General features: G+C 42.0%; 1 protein-coding gene across 1 annotated transcript; it reads left to right on the forward strand.

Annotated features, from left to right (window-relative positions):
* Positions 1–1609: 1609 nt before the first annotated feature.
* On the forward strand, positions 1610–15505 carry LOC111891106 (plant UBX domain-containing protein 7). Its single transcript, XM_052771515.1, has 6 exons — positions 1610–1718; positions 14667–14775; positions 14870–14983; positions 15077–15278; positions 15344–15421; positions 15467–15505. Exons 1-6 carry the CDS (start codon positions 1610–1612, stop codon positions 15503–15505), a joined length of 651 nt encoding a protein of 216 aa, XP_052627475.1.
* The last annotated feature ends 995 nt before the right edge of the window (positions 15506–16500 follow it).

The following is a 16500-nucleotide window of genomic DNA, read 5'->3' on the forward strand; positions in this document are numbered from 1 at the left end:
ATCTCTGAGATACGGGCCTTGCCCACACTCAGCTACTATCACAAATATCATAACACAAACATACTATCAGACATATCTGGGGTGTCTGAGCTACCCTTCGGTCCTAACAACCGAACTTGGGGACTATTCCCCCTCCTACTACCACTATCACATATAACATAGCATGCCAACGTATAACAGATCGGGTAGTAGCAAACCTAGATGATATCACAAAGACAATCATCTAACATACAACTCTTATTGGTGGGCCGACATTGTGGCCGTAGAACCACCGCTACTGGAAGGCAACTCACCTCACACTGCTAAAGTTCCGAAGACACAATCCCACACTTGCTGAAGTCCCGCAGACTCGACCCTAGCTGCTGGCTGACAGATTCCCGAACTGTCAACACCAAAATAACACCCAATTAATAATTGGGTCGCAAAGCATAACCATAAGTACATTCTTTGGGTAATTACTACATTGCCCCTCGCTTGGCTTATTCAAGCCCAAGGCCCAATCCGTAGGCCCAAAGTCAATTAGGAATCAAAGCCCAACACATGGCCCAATTTTCCAAATTGGGCCTAGGCCTATACATGGTCTTATTCTAAGCCCCAACATCATGTAATTATTAAGGCCCATACTATGGCCCAATTTTCCAAATTGGTCCTAAACCCCTTACATGGGCCTTACCCTAAGCCCATTAAATTACTCTAGTTCAATTGCTTGCTCTTGGATGGTCCATTATTTTCTCAATCATTTAGGCCCAATAGAAAGGCCCAACAATAAACCCAAGTGAAATTAGGGTTTCACATAAAATGATGATTAGGGTTAAGTTTCCTACTCAACCCATTAAGGACTTAATCCATTAAGGGCTTAATCCATTAAGTCCAATATTGCTTAGATTAATCTTTACCAATGATTATTATTTAATATCTCAAGTTATTAAATAGTTTCTTGTGTGTCCCGATTATCCCAAATTAGTGTTTCATTGCATTAGGGTTTTCCAAACCCTAATTAGGGTTTCCAACCCATATACTAGCCCATTTATTTATTTATTGGACATTTAGGTTATTTAGGGCTTTATTGGGCTTATCAAGCCCACTAGAATGTCATCAAGTCTATTAGGGTTTTATTGGGTCAAATAGAGTCCATTAGACTCATTAGGGTTTTCTCTAAGCCCATTTGGCTTCATTGGGCCCCTTAGGCTCACAAGGCCTATTAGGGTTTCAAGCATCCCCAATCGAGTCAACTCACAAGACGAGCACACCGCCACCCGACACGGCGGCCGGTGGCGGTAGGAGGCGGCAGCCACCACCCTATGGTGGTGGTTTGAGATTTCTATTATTTTTGACACCATTACAATGTACAACTCGATAATACACACACGCACACATTAATAACAACACACGCAAACACACAGCCACCCTTGTGGTGGCCAGTGGAGGTAAGTGGTGGTGGTGGCTTTTCCAGTCAAATAAACACCCAAACACCACTCCATGAAAATAACAAATACACACCGCAAGAACTTGAAACAGCAGCACACTTGAACCCTCGTGGAGCATGAACAAGGTGACCCTTCGGGGTGGTAAACGGCGGAAGAGCAGCGGCTGCAGTGGTGATTTTACAATGACAGAAAAGAAAGGAAGAAGGAGGTTGGCAGAAACGATGGCGACGGACACCCTGGCGGTCACGTCGTCGACTGCTCTTCGTCGGAAGACACACGTTGCTACGCTTGGTGGCTCGACTGGCCGGAGAAACTCGTGACACGGGTGGTGGCGGCTAGGAGGAGAACACGAGGTGGCGGTTGGCACACCAAGAGCTTCCTGATCGCTCCTGGCCCGTGCGACAACGACCTCCGCTTCAATCATCGATTTCTGTCGGCTCCTTCGGCTGCGCACAACATCATCGGCAGCAGGCTCGGTATCCCGGTGGCTTCGGTGGTCCCTGTGGCGTTTGGATGGCGAGGCAGCGGCGGCAGTCGGCTGGACTCACCGGATCAGAACACGAATGAAGGGTGTCGGCTGGAGGTTGATGAACGGCGGTAGGAGGGTCCGGAGATGACGGCGCCGGAGAGGGAGGTATAAGGGTGGGGAAGGTGGCGGCTGTAGATGGCCTCCTTAGGGTTAGGGTATGGACGGGGGTGATGGGTTATATACCCCGATCCCCCCACAAACTTATTTCCATAATGCCGCAAATGACCCCTCTCCATTGACATTTCTTTCAAATGAATGCCAACATTTACCATCTAAACCCTCAGCATTAAAATCTTGTACAATTTAGGTACTATATTTACCTAACAGCCCTCCCCTTTGAGAATCCTTCCAAAACTAATCCATGATTTACCTTTTAAACCCCATATTTTCAAGTATGACTTATTCAGTCCTTCCCTCCTCTTTTCCTTTCAAATTAAATCCAAATAATTACCACGAAGCCCTTGTCTTCATAAATATTTACAAACTGAGTCCGACTCTCACACTTTTAACCACCAATTACTAAATTATGCCAATTTACTCCTTGAAACCACCCCCTGCATATATAATTATTTATTTTAGGCTACCATTCGCTCATTAATTTATTTATTGATTTAATAAATAAACGGGGCTTTACATCTTGTGAGTTTCTCCATCCTGTCTGTTTCCTTGATGGGTAGGAAGTGTGCAGACTTGGTCAATCTGTCGACAATGACCCAAATGGTATCCAACCCACCCGCTGTCTTGGGCAGCTTGGTTATGAAATCCATTGTGATCCGCTCCCACTTCCATTCCGGTATCTCTGGTTGTTGGAGGAGTCCTAGTGGCTTTTGATATTCGACCTTGACCTTCGCGCAAGTAAGGCACTTGCTCACAAAGGTAGCGATCATGTTAGGCCACCAGTATAACTTTTTGAGATCCAGATACATCTTATCTAAACCTGGGTGGATGGAGTAGCGAGTGTTGTGTGCTTCCCTCATGACCAAGTCTCTAAAACCTCCATGGCGCGGAGTCCAGATTCGGTCCATGAAGTAGTAGGCTCCGTCACCCTTGACCTCCAAACTTTTATCCATTTCGCGCAGGGATTCTCCCGTCAGATTCTCTGGCTTTAAGGCTTCCAGCTGAGCCTCTCTGATTTGCGCAGATAGATGCGAACGGATGGTCATTGTCAATGACTTGGTTCTTCGTCCAGAATACTCCTTCCTACTCAGGGCGTCTGCTACTACGTTGGCTTTACCCGGGTGGTATCGGATTTCGCAATCGTAATCGCTGAGTAGTTCGACCCATCGACGCTGCCTCATGTTAAGTTCTTTCTGGTTCAGTATGTGTTGGAGGCTTTTGTGATCAGTGTACACCACGCTCTTCGTCCCATACAAGTAGTGTCTCTAGATTTTTAGTGCGAAGACGACCGCTCCTAATTCGAGGTCGTGAGTAGTGTAGTTCACTTCATGTGTCTTTAGCTGTCTTGAGGCATAGGTGATGACCTTACCTCGTTGCATCAAGACACAACGGAGCCCCTGATTTGATGCATCACAATATACAACGAAATCCTCTGTCCCTTCGGGAAGAGATAATACCGGTGCGGTGCATAAAGCTTGCTTCAGGGTCTCGAATGCCTTCTCCTGTTTCTCTTCCCAGTCGAATGATACACCCTTCTGTGTTAACATAGTGAGAGGCTTCGCAATCCGAGAGAAGTTTTGGATGAATCTGCGGTAGTAGCCAGTGAGGCCTAGAAATTGATGAATTTCTGTAGGCATCTTCGGTGCTGACTAGTTCTCAATAGCTTTAATTTTGGAGGGATCCACGTGGATTCCTTCTTCACTAACCACGTGTCCTAAGAATTCAACTCTTCGGATCCAAAACTCGCACTTAGAGAACTTCGCATATAACTTTTCGGATCGCAGCGTTTCCAGGACTCATCGTAAATGATCCCTGTGTTCTTCCTCACTCCGAGAGTAGACGAGTATATCGTCAATGAAGACGATGACGAACTGATCCAGATATGGGCGACACACCCTATTCATCAAGTCCATGAATACTGCCGGGGCGTTAGTCAGTCCAAAGGGCATCACTACGAACTCAAAATGCCCGTAGCGGGTTCGGAAAGCTGTCTTCAGAACATCTTCCTCAAGTACCCGTAACTGGTGATACCCAGATCTAAGATCAATCTTGGAGAAGTAACTTGCTCCTAGTAGTTGGTCGAATAGGTCGTCGATACGGGGAAGTGGGTAGCGATTTTTGACTGTGAGTTTATTGAGTTCCCTATAATCGATGCACATCTGAAATGATCCATCCTTCTTTTTCACGAACAAGACCGGAGCTCCCCAAGGTGAGAAGCTCGGTCTTAGAAAACCCTTGTTGAGCAGCTCGTTGAGTTGACCGGATAGTTCTTGCATTTCGGCAGGCGCTAGACGATAGGGCGACTTAGCTACGGGAGTAGCTCCTGGGACTAGGTCGATTCTGAACTCAACCTGAAGTTTGGGAGGTAGGCCTGGAAGGTCTTCTGGGAAAACATTAAAGAATTCGCATACAACGGGAATGTCTTTTGGATCTTTAGATTTTTGACTAGTGTCGACGACGTGAGCAAGAAAGGCGCGACATTCCTTGTGCAAGTATTTCTGAGCCTGAATACTGGAGATGATACGAAGGCTCGTACTCAGTTTATCTCCATATATCAATAGGGTTTCGTGATTCGGAAGGTGCAGGCGAATGGCTTTGTCGGAGCATAGGATATCGGCGCGATGAAGACTCAACCAGTCCATACCAACAATGACATCGAAATTTTTGATTGAGATTGGTATAAGATCGATTGAAAATGGGTGATCGTCTAACGTGAGGGTACAACCTATGTAGATTTCGTTAGAGCTTTCTGTCTTCCCGTTAGCCATTTCTACGACGAATGTTTCTTTTAGTGGTTGAGGGGTTTGTTTGAGTAATTGTTTAAAGTTTTGATTTATGAAGCTTCTTTCTGCACCACTATCGAATAAGACACAGGCATAAGAGTTGTTGAGAAGAAACGTACCCGTGACCACTGTGGGATCCGCTACCGCTTCATTGTGACCGATAGCGAGTAACCTTCCAGTTCTCCCAGCATTTGTAGCCTTCGGACAGTTCTTCTTGAAATGGCCAGCTTCGCCGCAGCCATAACACGTCGGGGTCACTCCTGAACCCGGAACTTGAGAAATAGGTTTGGGAGGGCCCTTGCAGAATCGCACCGTATGGCCCTTCCGCCCGCAGTTGGAACACTGCAATTCACGGCAGGGGCCGTTGTGGTGGAAAGGGCACTTGGGACACTTGGGCAGATTCCCGCTATAAGCTTTTGGCAGGGCTGGTGCGGCTGGGGTAGTGGCAGCATGGACCGCCACGATTTGCTGGTCCTTGGAGGAGGTTTGAGTTTCTTGCCTTTCTTTTTATCCATCGCTTCCTCTTTCTATCAGATGAATCGGGTGGTGCAGTGGTAGTGGGGGTTTCTGTTGCTGGAGTGGAAGAGACTTCATGGTTGATCAAACTCTGGGCCAATTCCTTGGCGCTGTCAAAAGTGGTAGGGCGTGAGGCCAGAACGTTTCCTCGATACGGGGCACTAAACCCCAGATGTATCGTTCAATCTTCTTGCTTTCGGATGGGATCATGTTAGGACACATAGCCGCCAAGTCGCAGAACCTGGCCGTGTAAGCTGTTATGTCAGTCCCTTTCATCTTGAGGTTCCAGAGTTCCTCCTCAAGTTTCTAAACTTCGCCCCTAGGGCAGTACTCCCTTCTCATGAGATCTTTTAGAGTGTCCCAGCCCATGGCATTGGCTGTGACTAGGGAGAGTGCGTCGACATGGCCGTTCCACCATGTCAAGGCCCTGTTAGCGAGGGTAGCAGTTGCGAACTTGATTTTGCTCTCTTCAGGGCAAGAGCACATTTCAAATACAACTTTAGTTCTTTCGAACCATTGGGATAGTGCCAGAATTCCTCCTGTACCGTCGAAGAAGGTAGGTTTACAGTTCATGAAGTCCTTATAAGTGCATCCCTGCACTCGTTGGTGGACTTCACCAAATCTAGAATTACCACCGCTTGCGTCTCCGGAGTTCATTTGGGCCATGGCTGCTGTCACGGCCACAGTCATAGCCGTTTGGAACAGTACTGGATCGAAATGCGGAGGAGGAGGTGGTGGAGGAGGGGTTTGAGTTGCTGGTCTTCCTCTGTTCGGACGCTTTCGAGGAGGCATCTTTCACTGGAAAACCATAGAAATGATAGCAATAGTAAGAGTCTATTGCGAATATGAATAGAGTGTTTCATGGATTAAATCAACATAATCCAGGATCATAATGAGAGTCATAGCAATAGAGTAATCAACTGCCAATATACTGGTATTAACGATGCAATACAAGTTCATCAAAATTGACCTAACAGCAGGTCTTACATCAACCATAAAGAAAATGTTGGCAGTTTAGAGGTCTAGTTAGAGTATTTTTAAGCTAGGAATGTTTACAAACAAGAGATCTACGGAACGTAGAGAGGAAAGGCTAGTCCTTTAAACAAAAGAGTGAGGTAACTAGACGTCTTCTACTGGCGACGGTTATTTGTTGGGCGAACCCTCAGATTTGCTATCTGACGCATGACTTCCTGAAGGTGTCGATCATGAGTCCTCTGACGTGCTTGGAGTTCCCTAACTTCGGCTCGGGATGCAGCTAGCTGATGCTGCAGAGTCTCGTTGGCCCTCCTTGTCCTGTCCATGGCTTCTCCGAGTTGGCGGATGCGAACCGTGTTGAGATTCGAGTTGGCATCCACTTCTACAACTCGACCAATAGCAGCTTGACCCTGCTCGACATTCCTGGCAATCCTCCAGATCATGATGGGAAGAACCCGATCCGCTGATCCTCCTTCGTTTATGTTGTAGAAGCTTCGGTCTTCGTTGTAAGGCAAGGGCTGACCCTGTTCCTCACTCCATCGGTGCAAGGATATGGCCCACATAGGAGTAGGACCCTGAAATGTCGGACGGGGGTTGGGGTTCTGAGCTTCAGGAGGTTGGTTGTTAACTTATGGTTCAGAGCTCGAGCCATCCGAGAAGCCTTCAGCATGATGATCATCCAAAGGGATCGGGTGATCATCGTCTGACTTTTCATCGAGCCATCCTCCATTGCCCTGGTTTGGATAGTACGGATCACCGGGATGGTGGAAGCCAACCATGCTATCTACGCGAGAAAGGGGAAAGGAAAGGTTATTAGACGCACTACTCTAAGATACTTATAGGGTGAATCGTTATTAGTCGACCCAATACTAGCATAGTGCATACCGATTACATGTAACCGAAGCAAGATAGTCCTTCGAATAAGCAACCCTAACTTCAGACCCCCAATCAAACAAGAACAGGGAATGAAGCAAAGGCTACATATTCTGAGTCTATAGCGCCCTAGTCACATGTAACCGTGGTGTATCCACTTAGCAATTATTGTCCTACCAGTAACGACCCCTTTTAGTTGTCACATACGTATGTTTTAGAGACACAGAATACTCCTATAGTATTCGTATGGTAACGCTATTGTGGTAGTGGTGGTAAGTTTTAGACTTGTTGCAACACCACAATCAAACTTAGGCACATGCTAGTCACTCCCAGGAAAACGTAGTTGATCAGGCTACATCCCCCCAAATGTGACTATATGTCTCTAAGCCCAATTGTGCTACCCAACAATCTTAATACTTTTGTTTTGTTCTAGGGTGATACTGACTTCTGTGTTTTATAGTGATGTGTGTGTGTATATATATATATATATATATATATATATATATATATATATATATATATATATATACTTAGTTAGATCTTTTAGATACTTAACAGTATATATTCTTGGTCAGAGTGTTTTAGTCCCGAAGTGTTTATAGTTCGTATATCTTACATAGGTTGATATACTTGATTCACTATAAACAATGCTCTGATACCAATCTGTCACACCCCAAAACCGATAACGGCGGAAAATGTTTCGGGGTGGAGGACGTCATGTACAGTATCATCACAATTGCATAATAGTAAAAACAAGAAACATACAACCATTGCATTACATAGTGATTTTAATTACAAGTGTGTTTTGTAATGTTCAACAAACACCAAAAGTAAATAAAAAATAAGAGATGGATCTTGTAAGCTCCACCTTCTCCAAAAAAAGCTGCACCTGTAACTGTCTATCTTTGACCTGAGGATACAAGTTATTTTGAAAACGGATATCAACATAAAGCTGGTGAGTTCATAAGAGTTTAGTGTGAGTTTTTGTATAAAAAGCATTAGAACCGATAGTATGAAAAGCTGTAATTTATATTCATAAGTAGTAGAAAAACCTAGAAAATCCTATATTTTCCAGAAATACATTATAAGTGAAAACCTTTAAGAAACATGTAATTTTCATCTTTGAAGAAAAACATTCATTGTAACTGTATAATAGTGAATTTCCAATAAGTAATGCAATATGGTAGGTTATGCCTAAAATCAATAATAGTGGTGCAAACTTCCTTTAGTGTTAGATGCTTGATTACTTCGGGATATTAACTTAACTCTTAGTTTAGAATTTTAGTGTGGTTATAGTGCATTTCTTGTATGTTGCCGATAGTGTGAGTAATAGAGGATCCCATGACCTTCCCGGTCATGCACAGTGTAGTGAAGTAGTGGCATCCGTGGACCTGTACGGCTCGGACCGAAGTTAACAGTCGGGATGTAATAGCGTATGCCCCGTATAGATCTATACATATAGCGTCGTCTTCATGCCAGAAGACTCTGGGCGTAGTGCGTCGCGAATAAAGTCTCTCGTAGTGGGTTAGTGTGTTATCTCTTGATTAGTGCTTTCTCTTGTATTATAGTGTAGTAGTCTTTTGTATAAATCGTATTGTGTTCTCTTATTAGTGTATAGTATCATAATAGAGTGTATTATAGTGTGTAGAGTAGTAGCTAAAGCGAGTAATAGTGGCCTTAACTATACCTATTATAGTTAACTTAGTGCGTATGATTCTTGTCAGTTTAGTGGTTTAAACATCGAAGGAAATGAAAATACTCGTATCCAACACTAATATATATGATATATAACTAAGAAATCAACGACAGTCGGACGGATAACAACTACCATAAGCCCACAATCAAACAAGAACAGGAAATAAGGCGAGCTATCGGTCCTAAGTCCTTCAAGTCTTACTTATATAAATATATTGGTGTGGTTACATTTTATAAGGAATTTATTTAATAAAAATCTTGTCAAAAGGGAACATTTAGAAATTGATCTTTTATCCAAAATAGTTTAGAAAACGAAGATCCTTTTTATAAAACATAGTGGTAAATCACATGTGATTTGAACTACGGATAGTGAATCACATGTGATTAATTTCCGTAACATGAATAATTGGATTGTATAAATTTCCATAAACATGTATAATTGACTTGTATCCCCCCCCTAAAACATATAAAACATTTGAAAGGTTCATTAAAGGGGTATGAACTCACCTGAAATCGCGTAAATCGGGTGAATCGGGTAAATCGGGTGAAAGTGTCGGTTGAGCGTTTTGTACCAAATAACAACTTGTGCACCTTTTAGGACCCTAATGTCATGTGAAATATGTATTTTACAAGAAATTAATCATTTTATGCTTTTCATTAAAGTATTTAGGCATTCTAGCATCGATTCGGGGTTTTAGGGCTTAGAAGGGGTTCCCGGGAGTGGTACAAGGCCAAGAGGGGTTTACGGGGGAGTCCAAGAGTTTACTCCTTTGGAGTTTGCGGCCCAAAGCCCACTCCTTGGGAGTTTACGGCTGTAAGCCCCTAGGCTTGGCCGTAAACTCTTGTTTTCCTCCAAAAGTGCAAGTTAAGGCCTTATTTCAACTCCAAATAATTCTAGTAAATGCCTAGGACCAATTTGGAGGGTTAAAACCTTCATTTGGTGTCACTTGGGGGAGTTTACGGTCCAGGCTTATTCTTGGGCCGTAAAATCCATTTTGTCCCTCAAAATGGATTGTTAAATGGTCCAAATCACTCCTTTAAATCTTAGTTAAATTCTAGAAGGCCTTAGGTGAGTTTTTGGGACTTTTTACCAGGGAAATTGGGTGTTTACGGCCCAAGCATAGTCTTGGCCGTAAACTCCTCTTTTAGGGTCTAAGATGTGTTATTTAATGGCCTTAAGCATTTCATAGGGTCATAACTTAATTCCCACATGCCTTAGATGAGTTTTTGAGGCAAATTAGCATGGAATTTTGGTGTTTACGGCCTAAGCACAAGCTTGGGCCGTAAACTCCCTTTTAGGTCCTTAAAACTTGTGTTTTCATGTCCAAACTCATCTAGGCTATTTCCTTTATTAATATCCAATCTTAAAGGAAAGGAAAATGGGACACTTGGCCAAGTTTTGGGTGTTTACGGCCTAAGAGGCTTCCTAGGCCGTAAACTCCCTTTAATCCACTAAATCTTATGATTTTTGACCTTTAAATGCAATAGAATATGTTTAGAATAAGATAGGGAAGAAACCCTTACGTTTGGAAGCTGGAATTCGCGGTTTTGGAGTCGGGTTCGGGTCTAGAGAGAGGAAGTAGTGAGAGAGAGTGAATGAGTGGTAAAAGAGTGTTCAAATGGTGTTCACTCTCATTTTATATGCCTCGGGTATTGCACCCGATACACGGCTACCCGATGCTAAAGTTTAACGGGGTTAAAACTTTTTACCCGGGTGAAGTGGTTGAAAAGTAATATAACTCTATTTAGTTAAACGGGGTTAACACTTACAAGTTATAATTACTTATGATAATATCAAGAAATATAAAGAACTAGATATTTATTTATTGACGACTCCAAACATTACGGAAAATAATATATAACGACGAATTCTGTTAGTGAAGACGGGATTTTGTAACGACAATAAATTTGGGTTGTCACAGTATTTCACATAACATATGAGGCACACCCACATAACACGTATTTCATAGAAAATAAATCAGATCTATGAGATAGAAGAGAGTGAATATACATTCACACACATAACAACAAAATTATACACATAACACGTATTTCGTATAGAATACTTCATAATTATGCGTTAGAAGAAAGTAACTACACACTCACTTGATCAGAAGATGATCGAACAACACTACGACTTTTAGAAGTAGTATTCTTCGGTAGATCTGGAAGATCTTCACAAAAACCGGGCTCCTCGCGGGCAGAGCTTCGGCTCGTGAATCGCACTTCTCGGGATCTTCGGGGCTTCGAAACTTGCTTCGGGGCTCGGGAATATTACTGGGGATTCGGGGTATAAATGGCACGCAAAACGATGCAAAACGAGAGAGAGAGAGAGAGAGATAAGAGAAAAAGAACAAAACTCTAGGCTGCCCTCGCAAGCCTTTTATAGAGGCTGAGCCTCGCACGTACGCTGGGCGTAATGCCCTTACGCGGGGCGTACTCCTCGGATCGTCACTGCATGCGTCATCAGAGCACTCGAGTCCGAGGCGGTGCATGCATCGGGGTACGCTGGGCGTACTTCGGATCAGATCGGTGACTCCTTCAGATATACATCCGAATTAAAGATTAAATTTATATATTTTAATTATTTAATAAACTTCAAAAATTCATATCTTCTTCATACGAACTCCGTTTTCGACGTTCTTTATATCCACGCGTAGGTGAGACTACGCTCTACGACTTTCGTTTAGACTCTGTCGGCTAATTTTGATTTTATTTTTATTATTTATTTTTAGTAGGCCGAACAGGAAAACTTCGTTATAAATTCATAACGTCTTCGTCCGGCGTCCGTTCTCGCCTAACTTTTTATCGCTTCGCTACCATTAACGAGATCTTCGATTCTCGTTTAGATTGTTTCGGCTAAAAACCGCTCGATCTCAAATCGAGTATTCGGGCTGCATACCGCTAAGTCGAAACTTCAGAAAATCATAACTTCCTCATACGAAGTCAGATTTGGGCGTTCTATATATTCGGAAACCTCGTTTCGGCCATTACAACTTTATGTAAAGATATCGAGTTTATTTTACACTTAAATTTTGACGCTTATTTTTATTCTTAATTAATCAAATCACATGATTAAGCGATTAAGCAATTAAGCACAAAACACATAATACTCAAATAATACACTCCTATTATTTCAAAACGGGTTACAAAGGTTAACCTAGACTATTATATCAACATTAATGACAAGCCCAGAAACACTGTGTAACGACCCGTCTCCGGTATGATGATTCCATGGTATTTAATTAGAAGTTTGCAAGAGGGACTCGGCGAGTTCATAGCCTGACTCGCCGAGTAGGGACGGGATTTCGAGCACGTGTTAGTCGGCGACTCGGCGAGTCCATATTCGGGACTCGACGAGTCTGCCTGTCTGGAAGAAACCCTAAATCCCCGGGTTGCTCACTATTTAAACCACCTTATAGCCCCCAATCTCGCCTCCTTCACCCTCAGAGAGCTGTGAGAAAACCCTAATCCATCCTTGAGTGATTTAAGTGTTCTTGTGTGATATTTTGAAGGCTTGAAGAAGAAGAAGAAAGGAGCAAGGGGAAGAAGTGTAGAGCAAAGATTCAAGGGCAAATCAGAATCCATTGAGGTATTCTTCGGATTTCCTCCCCTTTTATGCTTCAAATTTCCATTAGAACTCTTCTAGTAATAGTTTGATGCCTTTCTCAAGCCTTATGATTGTATGGATGCCTTAGTAGATCGAGATATCCTTAGATCTGTTCATTTAGGAGTTGTAGAGCCCGGATCTATTGCCTTTTTGAAGATACTTTGCATGAAAACCCTAGATCTAGCCTTTATTATGCTTTTTGAGCTATTTTATCTTCATGGATGCATATGGGCACGTAAAGATAGAATCTTTACGTGCTAATCGAGTTAAGGGAGTCCATATCTATAAGTTTTATACACTGGATTCAAGCAGAATTGAGTTTTGAGTTGTTGCATGCAAGCGACTCGGCGAGTCGAGTCGCGAGTCCCCGATTTCCCCTTATTGAGTGATGCCGAGTGGGACCAGTGAGTGATAAAGTGGACTCAGCGAGTTTGAGGTCAGACTCAGTAATGGAGGGACTCGGCGAGTTGTTCATACAACTCGGCGAGTCCAAGGCAATCTTCTTAGCTCGAAGAACAACTCGTCGAGTTGTTCATACGACTCGGCGAGTCGGATGCAGATTGCCTGAGTTTTTGGATTCGAAAGGGAACTCATCGAGTCGATGCCATACTCGATGAGTAGCAGCGAGTAGGGTTGAGAAGTGAGAATAGGGACTCGGCGAGTTGGCGGCCAACTTGGCGAGTCAGGTCAACTGTGGGTTGACTTTGACCAGGAGAGTTGACTTTGACCAGGGAGAGTTGACTTTGATCAGGAGAGTCGACTTTGACCAAGGGTAAAAGAGTCATTTTACCCTAGTACAGTGATTAGCATTTGATTGAGTGTGTTATGGATTTGTAGCCGGGGAGATACCGGAGCAGCAGCAGTTAGTTTCCAGAGCCATACACACAGCAGCCAGTTCGCGAGATGAGTTTCCTTCCAGTAGGAACGGGTCTAAGGCCACAATGCCGGCCCGTTCAGTTAGTAGTAGTTTCAGGACTTCGGTCCAACGCAGTTGTTAGTATGTTTGATGCCTCCGTGGCTCAGACAGGATTTATGTGTTGATGCTAGTTGTTATGTTATGCTATGCTATGTTCAGTCAGTTAGCTTCAGACTTCGGTCCGATGGAGGGGACAAGGTCCCAGTCAGTTAGCTTCGGACTTCGGTCCGATGGAGGGGACAAGGTCCCAGTCAGTTAGCTTCAGACTTCGGTACGATGGAGGGGACAAGGTCCCATTCAGTTAGCTTCGGACTTCGGTCCGATGTAGGGGACAAGGTCCCAGACAGTCAGCTTCGGACTTCAGTCTGATGGAGGGGGCAAGGCCCCAGTATGTGCTTTATATGTTATTGCATGGTATGTGGTAGTTTGGGGGAGCTCACTAAGCTTCGTGCTTACAGTTTCAGTTTTGGTTTCAGGTACTTCCGCAAGCAAAGGGAAGAGCTCGGGATGATGGCATCGCACACACCACAGCTTCAGTTTTTATCCTAGGAGTTGATTCAGTTTCTTGATTATGATATGTTTCAGTTATGATACAGTTTTCCTCACAGTATTTTTATTATGGTTGAGAAACATAGTGTGTGGTTTTTATGATATGATACTCAGATTTATGGTTTTTGGTTATATTGAAAAATGAAAATTTTGGGTCGTATTTTTGGGTTGTTTCACACTGGCGTTACAATTCTCTCCACCTTAGAATTATTCCATCCCCGGAATCACACATCAACAAACAAATGCGGATAGCGACCCATCATGTCACTCTCCGTCTCCCAGGTGAGATTCGGCCCATTCGTGTGTTTCCATCGGACAAGCACTAACTCGACCATCTTGCCTCGCAACTTCTTAGTCTTTCGGTCAACGATTGCCTCTGGTTCTTCAATCAACCTTTTGTTCTCATCGATTCTCAACTCCGAAAGTGGAATCATGTCGGGAACTTCTCCCATGAACTTCCTCAAATAACACACATGAAAAGTGTTATGAATTCCATTCAGTTCTTCTGGTAGTTCGAGCTTGTAAGTTTGGTTCCCAATCCTCTGAAGAACTTTAAACGGTCCGATAAACCTTGGACTTAATTTTGTTCAGGTCAATTTGTAGTATGTTTTTATCTTGTTAACATTATATTTTTTTGTTAACATTATATTTTTTTAACATTATATTCAACTTGAAGAAGCTATTCAACTTTTTTACACAGGAAACGAAGGTGGAGCAGCTGCATCATCGTCTCTATATGTTCCACCTGTAGAAAACGATGGGCTTTTGTCCGACCAAAACATCGGGTAGGTGGATGATTCCAAATTTAAACTAAGATCTTCTTTTTCTATATAATCTTTACCTCCCATTTACCAAATCTTTCACCGAATGTCGTCTCAGAGGCTTAGAGAACAACAATGGTTCCAAAAACACCAGAGAAGATGATAACAATGAAGTTCGTGCACCTCTACCAGTGAAAAGGGATGTTCTTTATGACACTCCTATGCGCTTTGGGTATTCAACTTTACTCATTTGTGTAGATTATGTCTTTCATCATTAGAAACCTTTTTATAAACCATGTACATTGTGTCCTTTTCTTGTGTTTAGAGCAACAAGATTGGGATATACTCCACTTGAAGCACGTACAGTTGTACCCTTTAGAAACTTTGAAGAGGAACTAAAACATCCTGGAGTATGGGAAACAGATCAAGGTGGTGGTGCCACATCAACAGCTGATACTTCTAGAGATAATCTTGCCCCCTTATATCGCCCTCCTTTTGCTTTGATGTTCCATGGTCCATTTGAGAAGGTAAAATTGTGAATTTATAACGTATATCTTAATAATAAGTTATAATCTACTTATTACAATGACAGGCTAAAGAATCTGCTAAAAATCAAGATCGTTGGCTTCTAGTGAACTTGCAATCAACCAAGGAATTTAGCTCGCATATGGTGTGTTTTGTTTTATTTTAACTTGCTTTTTTAATGTATAAATAGTTGTTATTTTATGGATTCTATGATTATGTTGTTTATTAATGATACCTTTTGTGCAACTTAATCGAGATACATGGGTACATGGGCTAATGAAGCTGTTTCTCAAACAATCATGTCTAATTTCATCTTCTGGCAGGTTTATTTTTTATTATAATATTACTATTAACAATCCAAAAAGCTCACATCTGAAAAAGTATATGTGTAGCAAAATAAAGAAGGTTATATTTTTTTTGTTGTGTGTGTAGGTATGTGATGATACAGAAGATGGAACCAAGATAAAAACATACTACAAATTGGATTCGGTTCCAGTAAACCATGAGTTTGAAATCTATTGCAATCTTGTTCAGGTCAATTAATTCTTCTAAATTAACATCATATTCTTCGTGTTTACTTGTTATTCTATTTATAATATTTTTAGAAGCTATATTCAAACTTTTTCAAAATGACTATGCCATTAATCTTTTATTGTAATACCAAAACTAAAAGGTTGTGGTTTTTCGGTTTTAATAGTTTTTCTTATTATTCTTTCAAATCTTGTTGGTTTTAATGACAAAGATTGTATTTGTTCTGTTAATATTTTAATATCATTTTTTATTTCGCCTGATTCTTTAAAGTTTTTATCTTCTATTTAAAATGAAATTGTTTTATCTAATATAGTTTTATTTTGATCTTTAACATAATCTATTTTTTTTATCTGAAGTATTGATTTCTTTATAAAGTAAAGCTAAATTAATTTGAATCTTTTCAATTTTTTTTTTCTAAATTATCTGCAATATTAATAAGTAGGTATATTATTGTATTTAAACAATGATCTATAGAATTAAATAGAGTTGGCAAAAATTGACACAATCCGCGAACCCAACCCAAAATTAGCGGGTTGGGTTGAGATTTTCAACCCATTTAATTTAAATGGGTCAACCCATCCAACCCATCCAACCCATTTAATTAAATAGGTTGGGTTTGATAAAAATTAGACAAAACTGCAAAAATGGTCCTTGTGGTATGCATTTTTTTGGGGTTTTAGTCCAAACATCGAC

This window comes from Lactuca sativa, chromosome 5, assembly GCF_002870075.4.
Source record: "Lactuca sativa cultivar Salinas chromosome 5, Lsat_Salinas_v11, whole genome shotgun sequence".
Taxonomy (NCBI): Eukaryota; Viridiplantae; Streptophyta; class Magnoliopsida; order Asterales; family Asteraceae; genus Lactuca; species Lactuca sativa.

Bases quoted from the DNA above. Each gene is read 5' to 3' on its own strand.
- LOC111891106 (XM_052771515.1), top strand. From the start codon at position 1,610: ATGACAGAAAAGAAAGGAAGAAGGAGGTTGGCAGAAACGATGGCGACG. The intron at 14,776-14,869 runs GTAGGTGGATGA...ATGTCGTCTCAG, and splicing joins TTGTCCGACCAAAACATCGG to AGGCTTAGAGAACAACAATG. The intron at 15,422-15,466 runs GTGTGTTTTGTT...ATGTATAAATAG, and splicing joins AGGAATTTAGCTCGCATATG to TTGTTATTTTATGGATTCTA.